The sequence below is a fragment of the Acanthisitta chloris genome, unplaced genomic scaffold, assembly GCF_000695815.1.
Source record: "Acanthisitta chloris isolate BGI_N310 unplaced genomic scaffold, ASM69581v1 scaffold919, whole genome shotgun sequence".
NCBI lineage: Eukaryota > Metazoa > Chordata > Aves > Passeriformes > Acanthisittidae > Acanthisitta > Acanthisitta chloris.
In genome coordinates this window covers 39,317-50,201 of record NW_008690588.1, presented here as the reverse complement: position 1 = coordinate 50,201, position 10,885 = coordinate 39,317, and the positions used below count along the sequence as shown (strand labels likewise).

Here is a 10,885-nt window from a genome sequence, read left to right as displayed (position 1 = left end):
CACTCGTGTCAATGTAGGGGTCATTAAACACACATCTCCAGCAGCCAGGGGTGGTTCAGCCCCTGAAGGAGCAGCCCACAAAGCAGGTCCCAGACATCCAGAGAAGGTAGGCCTTAAACTCAGGTGTTCGTGGTTTGGGGAGAGGGAGGAAGGCTACTGGGTTGTGGAAGGCATATGAAGTAATATGAGATGACATAGATTGCAGGCACTGAGGAACTGACCAGTGATGTCCTTCCCTGGAGCACACACAAACTGTAATAAACTCTGTAATAATCCATAAGTAAGCTGTCTGGCAGCTTTTCACAAAGCCCCGTCCTACATGCAGTCCCTGGAGGAGGCTGTCACAAGTGTAGTGATCCACTGAGATCTCACATCTGAGGATAAAGGGGGCTGTGGATCACTCTCCAATCCCATCTTGCCCCCATATCTCACTAAAATGAGTGTAGTATGGCTTCATCTCAGTTCTTGCACAAGAAGACTTTGGGAAGTTTTGCTTCCAGCCTGTATTGCTTCATTATTCCTCCTTCATTATTTCCTCTGGTTGTGCTTCCAGGAAGTCACTGTATGGAAACTGGCTCCTGAGGACTAATCCTTTTGAGAGCCACAGAATTCTCTGAGGAGTGTGGTGCTCAACTTGTTGAGCAAGTTATATGGTGGAAAAGGCCTTTGAACAAATCCATCCAGGGCACTGACAGCAGCAGCATCTTCTCTTGCCTGAAAAGTGACAGGGATAGAAAGTGCATCTGCTTGTGTGTGTACATACATGATTGTTGGCCCCTTGCAAGTTCTTTGTTTTTTGATTGCAGCCCAACTATCAGTCATCATTTGCCCCTTCAGCGCCATCTCAGCCTTCAGTGCCTTCCCTCTTCACACCTCAGCCAGTGCCAGCCATGTCTGTGACACCTCACCACATTGCCCCTCCCCAGGCTAGCATGGGTCCACAAACAAGTGTCTATTCCAGAGGGCAGCCCTACCCACAGTACAACTTGGGCTTGAATCCAGCATCTGTTTCAGGGCCAGGTAAGCATTATGTGATAGTTGTGTCCATTGAGACTAAGGCCTTCAACATGGATGGCTGCTCTGCTTTCTTCTTCACAGGCCTATTGTACTGGCAAAGAACAAGTCAGCTGTCTGAGAGGCTTCTCAGTGCTTCTGACATATCTAGGCAACTGTTGCTGCACATTCTTTGATATTAATATTGATAGTTGGTGGAAGTTTGGTTGATGTAGCCAGGGTTACGGGGGATGTGCCTGGCATGGATATTCTCAGGTGTAGTTTGAAGAAGTGAAGACTTACTAGGATGAAGGAGAGCATCAGGAGTAGTTGCAAATTAAACAAGTGGTGCTGATACACTCTCTTTCTTGTCTGTAGCTGTGTCACAGTCTCAGCCATTTGGACAAGTGGGAGTCAGACCTGTTGGTCCTGCTCCCTTCCCCAGCCAGCCTTCTCTGCCAGGACAGTCCATGCCCATGACATCTCCTGGTGTTCCACCACCCGGACCTGCCCTCTTCACGCCAGCCTCAGTTCCATCATCTCAGCTTTCTGCAGCTTGTCCTCCCCCTGTGGCAAGCCAGTCTCTTCTAGATTTCTCTTCAGCACCTTTCAACTGCCCCATGAACATGGGTTACCCTCAGGGAGGTCCTGGAGCTCCATCTACTAAACCCCTGCCAGCAGCCATTCCTCCTCCTCCCACGGGTGAGTACTGCCTGTGTGACTTGTGTGTCCAGGACACGCAAGATGGGGTTTGCAGTGCATAATGGACATGGATCTTCTGGTCTGGTCACTGGATGTGGTGCTGAGGCAAACCTTACAGGCACATGGTGCTGAGTCTTGCTCTAATGGTGAAGCACAGCACTGTTGGTGGGTTTGCTCAGTCTGTTCAGTTGTTCTATCTCCCAGGTTGTAGTTGCAAGATGTCTCTTCAGTTCTTCAGTGCACCTTGAATAATCATCTACTCCAAAGGCATCTGCTCTGGCAGAAAGGGTGGTAGTTCCCATGGAATGCCTGGTGGAAGTTTTGCTGATCTTGCCCTTGCTCATGCAACTCATACAAGAAATGCCTTTGAAACACCGGGAGAGCAGGGTGCTGCTTCTCTGTCCTTGAGATACCCCTCGCTTAGCTTCAGGATCAAATTCCTGTCTGCTGTGCTCTAGTTCTCCCATTTTTTCCTGTTGCCAAAAAGTGCTTGTCTGGGAATCACTTCTGGATTCTTCTGTGCAGTGCTTTTGACCTCTCTGGGTCTATAGTTTGAATCCAGCCCAGCATGCAAGTACTGTGAAGTCCTTGCTAGCATGATGAAGAGAGAGTGTTGTTGGACCTAGTTCCCAGTGGATGGGCATTCCCTCTTTCTATTTCCCACTATATCATCACATCTGGTGCTTGTTAATTCTTTGCTGCCTCAGGGAGACAGGTTTAGTCAGGCCATGGAATCCCTAACAAGACTGACAATCCACAGGGTTTTCCGTAGCTGGTTCTCCCAGCCATACGTGTTCTGAGAGTGAAGGAACTGAGTCTATGAGGTTTGCTTCCAACCTGGAGTCCTTTGCTGAGCTAGGTTTAACCAGGGATAGCAAATCCACTGTGTGAGGCCTGTGAGGACTACACAAAAAGGCTCTAAGCTATGCTGGACAAATTCCTTCCTAAAAAGCTATTGGAGATCATAGTCCAGAGACATTACTAACTGTGTAAAAGCTATTGGTGATGATGACCTTTCCACCCTGCCTTGATTTTCAGGTTTCTTCCCTTGGCTAGATCCCCACATGGATCATTCAGGTAGTACCCAGAGAAGCCTCCAGATGTGTGGGGGAGGCAATGTTGCTGCTTCCAGTGAAATGTGGGGTGTGAGCGCATGTTTTGATGTGTGCATGTGTGCATGCTCACTGCTGTTGTTTCCTTGCATGCCTGGGGAGCCCCTGTCCATACAGCTGGGCCAGGAAACACACCAGTCCTCAGGACTAGTCAGTGACACTTGTGGGTGTTGGAAGTGAAATGAAAGCACTATGCTCTTACTTATGAGTTTGGGTACAGAAAACAGGGTCTCCAGCTTCTTCTTTTTCTAATTCCTTCCAGTCCTGGAGGAATTAGAGCACTCTCAGTCTCTGTCTTTTCAGGCAGTTGCCAGGCCAGCAGGACAGGGAAGCAGCCAGTTTTCCTTTCTTGGTCCTCTAGGCAAGGAACAGGCCAGTGGTTGTAACTCAACACTTGTTTTCTCCCTGTTACACTATCAGCTTTGTGCATGGATTTACTTGTGCTTGTGCTTTCCCTGGGTGGTTTGGTGGAGGTGGGTCCCAGCAGGTGCAATGGCAGAGTAGAGCTCCCCAAGGAGAATTGGGTGGCTATATTCCAAGGTTAACTTTGGCTTTAGTTAAAGGATGAGGTTTGGCTTTGAATCTTAGTCAGTCTGTTGGGGAGAATTTGGACTGTAGAGGTTCTCCAACTGATACTTTGTACTGATTTCTCACCTTGGGATTCATAGATGTTAGGGAGTAGTTGTCTTCTAGTCTACATTGTCAGTGGGGTAAGGGTCAATGTCTTAATGGCCTGTCACTACACAGTGACACCATCTGCCAGGCACAAGCCTCTCAGCTTTATTTAGGAAAGCCAAGTACTTGATAGGCATTTACATCACCAAGGTCTTGCTGTGTGGAGTGAGACTCTAGAAAGGGACTTGTCCCTTTAGCAGAGAAACAAAATACCCCACTTTTTCCCTGCTAAAGCAAAGCTGATTCCATAACAAGGATTTCAAGCACTTCCTCAGGCTGAAGATGGCCTTCAGGAATTCACTGCTGGGAAATTCGCTTCTCCTTGGCACATTTGCTTCTGGTTTTAATGGCAAACTGGCTTCCTTGAGAGTGCTTTCTGACCTGCTATTATTGTTCTGGTTTTGATTGGTACTTTTCCTAATCTGAAAAGGGACTGTAAAATCACTTAATCTGACAGGCCAAAATTGCTCACTTTGGAAACTCCTGAGCATGGTCTCAGCAGCTCACGAACATTCTTACTAGTGCAATGAAGACAGATCTCCACTTGTAGAAATCCCATGCTCCTGAGGAGTGTCAGGGACAGGGTAAGGGACAGCAGCAAGTTCGCCAATGTCCTTTCTGACCAGGATAATCTCTGACTCCAGCCTGTAATGGTCTTGTTTCTTCTAGGACAGGCATTGCTGGAGATGTTGCCATGGGGCACTCCTTTCAGGGATGGTGAGAAATCCTACTGAACAATTTACATAGGCAAGATAGTGTTTCACCCCAGCAAAATCCAACAGGGTCCTCTTGTCTCATGTCTGATGATTAAGTGCTTGGTTTAAGGACTATAATTTAAATAGCTGTTTCCTGTGAGGATGCAGAGTGCCACTGAGCTGGAATGGTGCCAAGGACTGCTAGGCCACGGGCTCAGTGGGGGCCAGCAAAGTTCTAGGGCACGGAATCCCCAAGCTGGAAATAAGTGCCAACTTAATTAAACTAGTGATCCAAACTCATCAGAAAGTGAGTCTTGAAATCATGGGAAAAGGGAGGGCAAAAAGAGGCTGCCAGAATTTCAATAATAAAGGTAATTAAAGTAATGAAGCACCTTTTGCATCTTTCCCCTGTGATTCTTAAAGCTCAGTTCAGGATCAGTGGCTCATTAAGTGTGGCACTGAGCTTCAGCAATTCTGATATTGCCCCTTAGAATTATTCTACTTTCTCACAGTTTATTCCTTCTCATGGGCTTGAGGTTGTTAATACTGGGGTTTTGTCTAAAGATGCAGGTAGCTCTACAGGACATCAGCAGACAAGGTAGTTGCAATCTGACCTTTGCACAATGAAGTGTGGTCACAAGTCTTTTGATGTTGTGTTGTCTGATGGATTTTTAATTACCTGCAGTGAGGTTAGAAGCAAGATACCACAGAAGTGTATGTTGAGACACCTCTCTGCTCCCAAGGCATTTACTGGTTAGGTCCGCTCCCTTCTAGTTGGGTATTCAGCAAATTTTGCTAAGCTTTGGTTCTGAACATGATTTTGGAAGGGAAAATTTCAACCCACCTCTAAATCTTTCCCCGTTTATCAGAGCAGCCTGCATGGCTGTGGACTGCCACCATGAGGCACTCCTGTGAGTGCTGGTGAGAAGCTCTCTCACCTGTAGCACAGCTCTTGCTGTCATACCACAGTGCTAGATTCTCTAGGGAGCCCCAGGAACTCTCTGAACCCTGAGGTGCACACCCATGCAGGTCCTGGCCAAGGTTCAGGCCTGGCTCTGGAGCTGAATTCTGCAGCTTGTGCAGAATCTAGAAAGTTTCAGGTGGTTGGAAAAAGTTTTCTGTGTGGGAGTTCAGTCTGATCAGACATCACCTCTTGAAGGTTGTGCACATACTCGGATGTGAAGATGCAATTAAGAAAGAGAAGGGGAAGCAGGAGCAGTTCATGGCCTGTGAGCTGGGCCCAGAGTACCTTAGCTGAAAGTCTAAAGGTGCAATGATGGGGAATTGGAGTCATGGACCCTTTTCCGGAAGGAAATTCTAAACAATGCAGGCAACCATGAATTGTTGCTGCAGTCACCTTCTCAAAGTCTGATGTTTGTATCTTGTTTTCTGTTCTGGCAGCTCATGAATCTTGGAGTGATCCCTCTGCTGGAAGAGGAGGCCCTCAGAAGAAAAAGGTAAGCTTTCAGCTACAATATGTGTTGGTTCTTTTTTAGCCAGGGAGCTCCCTGTAACAGATACATTTCTATAAGTACTCCCTGTCACACTCAGTATGTCTCTATCCATGTTGGTCTGTCTACTTCTGCATTACATGCAGAGCTAGGACTGGAGTCTGTCATCTTGACTCTTTGCCATCCAAAGTCACATGCCATTTTCCAGGATGGCTGTTTTGTAATGTGGTTATCATCTCTGATGTTGTATCCTCTGTCAGTACTTCCCAGGCTGGCTGCAATCACCTGTTAGAAATACAGATTTAATGTTATGCCCTTGCCCACACAACTTTTTGGATAGTGGCTGAGATCACACTCCCTTCACACCTGGCAGCTGGGGGCAGCATTTCCTCTCAGCACAGTGAGACCACAGTGATTTTCCTCAGATGCTGATACCAACTTATAAGGCACTTCTGCTGAAAGATGTTGGGACGAGCATAGTTGTGAGCTGTCTGCTGTGTTGGTCCTGCAGCTCTTTGCCTTGTCATGATTGGACTAGAGGACCTGTGAGCTGAGCTGTGTTGCAACAAATGCTTTCAGTACCCCATTTCTATCACTGTTGCCTGCTGGCAGGTGTGATGAGAAGCTTCTTTGGCACCATTCCCACCCCCCACTCTTCTTCTTCAGCTTGGAACAGACTTCTCGCCCTTTTTTCTGGCAGCATAGCTGGGAACCTGCTTCAGGCTGTGCTCACTACAACGGGATTAGCCTCTTGTTAAAGCCATCTCCTTTTGTTCTAGCCCCGTTGGAGCGAATCTGTCATGACTCTCTGGCTTAGCAGGGGCACGATGAAGTGTTTGCAAGAGGATTCTCCCCCCATGTCGTGGGATTTTCCCCAACACTTGCTCAGTTGGACACTTTACTGCTGCTAATCTCTACATTCAGGACTCGTGCCGTTGCAGAGCCAAGGCGGCTTTCTGAGGACCAGTGCTCTCAGGGGTAACGGATCTGTTTGATTGAACAATTCCAGAGGAGTTTTCTTGCTGTCGCTTTGACTGTTCATCTAGGATGCAAGAGGAAGGGCCCCATTCTCTGAGTCAGGGGCCTGAAAGAACAGGGATGTGATACACAACATCTTGAGAACTGGACACTCTTCAAGTTACAAAGGAAGTTGAATTTGACTGTGGAGAGTGTAACAACCCTTCTTCCTTGGACTTGGTTATCATGATTATTTTCTTTCTTTCCCTTCTTTTTGCTGACAGATGCCTGAGAAATTTGCTCCTCTGGCCCCCATCACAGCTCCAGTAATGGGCCTGCCTGCTGAGCCCCAAGGGATCCATCCTCAGCTATCCAGGTTGCAAGAATCTGGCCAGTCACCCCCAGGAGCACCCAAGGAAGGCAACCTGCAGGTACCCAGGGAAAGTGGAGCATTCCCCAGCCACCAGCTCCTCATCAAGTAGAAAAACTACTCAGCTTTTGACATTCTTATTACTTGGCAGCTGCAGAGCATGTGTTGCTCCTTAGCCCTTACAAAGCATCTCTGCCTGAGTGTCAGAGGAGTTGCCAGGTTGGAAAATGACACCTGGATATGGCTAGGAGAGAGGAAGGGAGGTCAGACAGGCTGTCAGCCTGCTGGGATTTGAGAATCTATAGAGGTCTGAGGCTATACCACAGTCTGAAGATGATCTAGTTCTGTGCTCCCAGATTCTCTGAGTTTGTGAAGGGATGAAATTATTTCTGTTCTCTAGTTGCAGGAGGGGAATCTACCTGCTCCTGCCTTTCTTGCTCCTGTTGCATTCATTCAGCTGCTTTTCTCTCTGTCGGTATCAGCAGCCACCCGTGGAGAGCGTTGAGAGGAAGGAGGTGCCCCCTGAGCACCAGGCTTTGAAGGCCACGTTTGAAGGGTTGGTGCAACGCTGCTCTGCTGTCGCCACTGATCCAGTAAGTCCTCCCTTCCCCGATATTTGGCTTTTTTTCCCTCATAGATGTTTGGCTGGTGCTTCCTTCTTTTGGTTGGGTAAAGAAAGGAAGAGTCTTGTTCCTATAACCAAGTTAATCTCCTTCCTTTAGGCTGCAAGGCTTGTTCATCTTTGGGAGCTGAGGTGCATTCTCTAGCATTTATCCACTGCTTCTCATTGCCTTTTTGGAGCAATGGTTCTATCCTCCTGGCTCTTTCTTCTAAGGAAAGTAGAAGAAATGACTCAGCTAATTCAGCTTACTGTTTCACTGACTTGATCTGTAGATAGTTCCTGCAGAGCTGGTGTTGCCAGCTATCCTCAGAGCTTAGAGGGAGAGGCTGAGATATCCTGACTGGAAGAAAAAGCCAAACAATCTGTGTCCAAGTCACTGTAATTTCTCCACCCTGTTTCCTGGAAGGCTCTTGGCATACATGTCACATTGTGTCAGTGTATCAGGCCAGACCGTGTGGAAGCAGAAAAGCAGTGTTAGCACATCATGTTAGGTTGCTGAATCTTCCCAGAGCTTGGGGGACCATGAAGCCTTCCAGAATATCTCTGATAGGTGTTGGGATGAGCACTGAGTCAGGCAGTTTGAGCAGCATCTTTGGCACGTTTGCTCTGAGAGTGCGGTGTAGCAATTTCTGGGAGACAACCTAAAGGTTCCCTCTATGGACAGAAAGGCCTGTTGGTTTGGGCTTAAGCACTTAGGTGGCAGTTGAGTAGGTGGATTGGTACAGCAGTGCAATGCACCTGAACTCCTGTGGCTGCCAGGCCTGTCCCAGCAGTGCCCAGAGCCAGGCATTTCTATCCATGGAATAATTTACCTGTGAGTGGATTATTCAAGGTGGGGTTAGCGGGATCAGTCCCACCGAATTTTCAGTACTCAGTCCCTTTCTTTAGTGGTTACCCAGAGTGGGAAGGATATTCCCTCTTTTCCTTAAGGAGACGAGGAAGAATGTATTGTTTAGGTCAGTCAGGATGAGGCTGTCTGAACACCTCATGGGTCAACTACTGGATGTTTCTCACACTTTGGAAGTAGTTACTCTGTCCTGTGGTCTACAAGCACTGGGAGAAAGGAGAAATGCCAAGTCTGGGAGATGGGAAAAGAGGGAATCCAGGTTCTTGTCCTAGGAAGAGAATGCATGTATATATATATATATATACATGTACATGGGCAGTGAGTGCATGGCTGGCTTGTGTCACAGCCCCTGGGTGCCAGAGGCTGAGATGCAGCTGAATTGTAAGGTGCTGTGAAAAGAACAGAGGAGGGGAGGGACTGAGTGAGAACATCTTGGTTCTGGAGACGTGGCTTTGAAGCTGTGGCAGAACTAACAATACCTTTCACTTCAGAAAACCCGAAGGAAGTTGGAGGATGCACTGCAGCGCCTGGAGAGTTTGTACGAGAAACTCCGCGAGCAGGCAGTAAGTACCACCATTCCTTGTGGTCCAGAGGGGTTTCTGATCCCACCTTTGCACTGGATTATTGGCCGTGGTGTCTGCACCAGTATAACCAGGATGTGTTCTCTTGGCAAAAATAGGGGAGTGCCAAAGCTTGTAATGACCATGAATGCAGCAAGCCTTATAGCTTCTTCCTTAACTTTGGCCCAGGCATAGTGTAAGGAAAAGCTGGGGAGGTATTTGCAGGGTGCTTTTACCCCCAAAATGTTTACTGCACAGAGAGAGATTGCAGATGGGAAGAGGCAATTGCGGGTAGTTAAGTGTGAACATAGTGTTCTTTCTGGCTTAGAAAACTCTGAAGCTCCTGATGCCAATTGCTGATGCCAGCTGGCAGTTGTTGTAGTCTGGGAAATCAAGGCAAGAACCAAACTGTCCTTCCTGCCAGTGCTTGTGTAGGTGTTTGGTGAAAATGATGTGGAAAACAGTAGGGAAGGGTGTGTTACATTGTTCAACATCTGACTCGTTTTTGCGCTCTCTCCACAGCTCTCTCCTACCATCCTCATGGGTCTCCATGAAATTGCCCGATGCATTGAGGCTAAGAACTACCCACAGGGTCTCCTGGTTCACACCCAAGTAGTGAGCAGCAGCAGTTTCAGTGAGGTGTCTGGTTTCATGCCCATCCTGAAAGTCCTCATGACCATTGCAGGCAAGCTGAATGTCTAAAGCATGGAGCAGCTGGAACAGTGAACACCGAGAGCTGTTGGACTGCCTCACCTGTCGATGTGCTGCAGGTTTTGGACTCTCCTTCTGACCCTGGAGAAGTGCCAGTCTGTGCCAGTGCCTGAAACTGTGCTGGGCCAGCATGCCTGGCTCCATCCATTCTCCAGACAGCCCACTGCTGCCTGCAGCTCCTGGAGACTGTTCTTTCTCTCTTCTCTTTCTTACTAGTCTGAGGCTGCTCTTCAGTCCAGGGATCTCAATTTCAGGCTGTCCAGGTTGCACAGAGATCCTTCTTCACTATATCCCTAGCACAAAGGGGAAACTCCTTTCCTTCCAGGCTGACATTGCTTTTTTTTTTTTTTTTTTTTTCTCCAGGAGACAAACAGGGCTGGCACCTGACCTCAGGCTACAGTGTAAAGTGATAGCTGGGATCGAAGCTGGGGTGTCCCCACTCTGTTGGGCTGCATCGAGGCTCTATCCTGATTACTTCTTTCTCTTGATTCTCATCCTTGACTCACCCTTTCTGCACCCATATCCTGCTGCCAGTAGTTAGTAGGGCTAACTACTAGCCTGCTCTGGGGTAGCTTTGGTTCTCTCTCTCTCTCTTCTTTGCCTAGCCCTCTCTTTTTAATAGTCAAGTCTCCTGTTTACCCTCTATTCACCCTCCTTTATATCTTTTCCCCCATAAGCTGCAGGCTCAAGCCCATTACATTTGAGGTCCAGAGCCAATTCCCATTTCCATCTCCTGGGACTCTCCCATTCAGGAATGCTGGCAGGTTGGACTGCTCTGTGAACTTCTTCCCAGAACTGGTCTCATCCTGTTTTGGGACTAAAAGCTGTCCTCTCTGTCTCCTGGCCTTTTTCACTTCTCTTATGTTAGCACAGCTGGACTTCTGCCCACTGTTATCTAAAGGCCTCCTACTTTGGGCTTGTCAGATGGCCTAGGGGCTTTAAGAGCAGCAGGGATTGTTTTAGTTCCATGAAGAGTTCCCTTTAGCTACCCTGACCAGCCCAGGCTTGAGCAAGGAGAGACAGCTCATTGCTCCAGGTGTGGTGCACTCATTCTGCCTACAGTAACAAGTGCATGCAAAGGTGGTTCTCACAGGCCCCTTGGCACTGTGGTGGTAGAAGTGTGCTGCAGGAGGCGATGCTGTCAGGACTCAAGGATATGGATTGTGCTGAGACTTTTCATCACTGTGGCA

General features: G+C 48.0%; 1 protein-coding gene across 1 annotated transcript in view; it reads left to right on the top strand.

The window, feature by feature from the left end:
* Positions 1-9,686, top strand: part of SEC31B (SEC31 homolog B (S. cerevisiae)) — a 29,564-nt gene extending 19,878 nt beyond the window's left edge. Inside the window, exons 18-25 of the mRNA XM_009081851.1 lie at positions 1-106; positions 807-1,020; positions 1,372-1,695; positions 5,579-5,634; positions 6,870-7,015; positions 7,431-7,548; positions 8,916-8,987; positions 9,507-9,686. The exon at positions 1-106 is cut by the window's left edge and continues 71 nt beyond it. Coding sequence (XP_009080099.1) covers positions 1-106; positions 807-1,020; positions 1,372-1,695; positions 5,579-5,634; positions 6,870-7,015; positions 7,431-7,548; positions 8,916-8,987; positions 9,507-9,686 — 1,216 coding nt within the window. The remainder of the gene's footprint in view (positions 107-806; positions 1,021-1,371; positions 1,696-5,578; positions 5,635-6,869; positions 7,016-7,430; positions 7,549-8,915; positions 8,988-9,506) is intronic.
* The last annotated feature ends 1,199 nt before the right edge of the window (positions 9,687-10,885 follow it).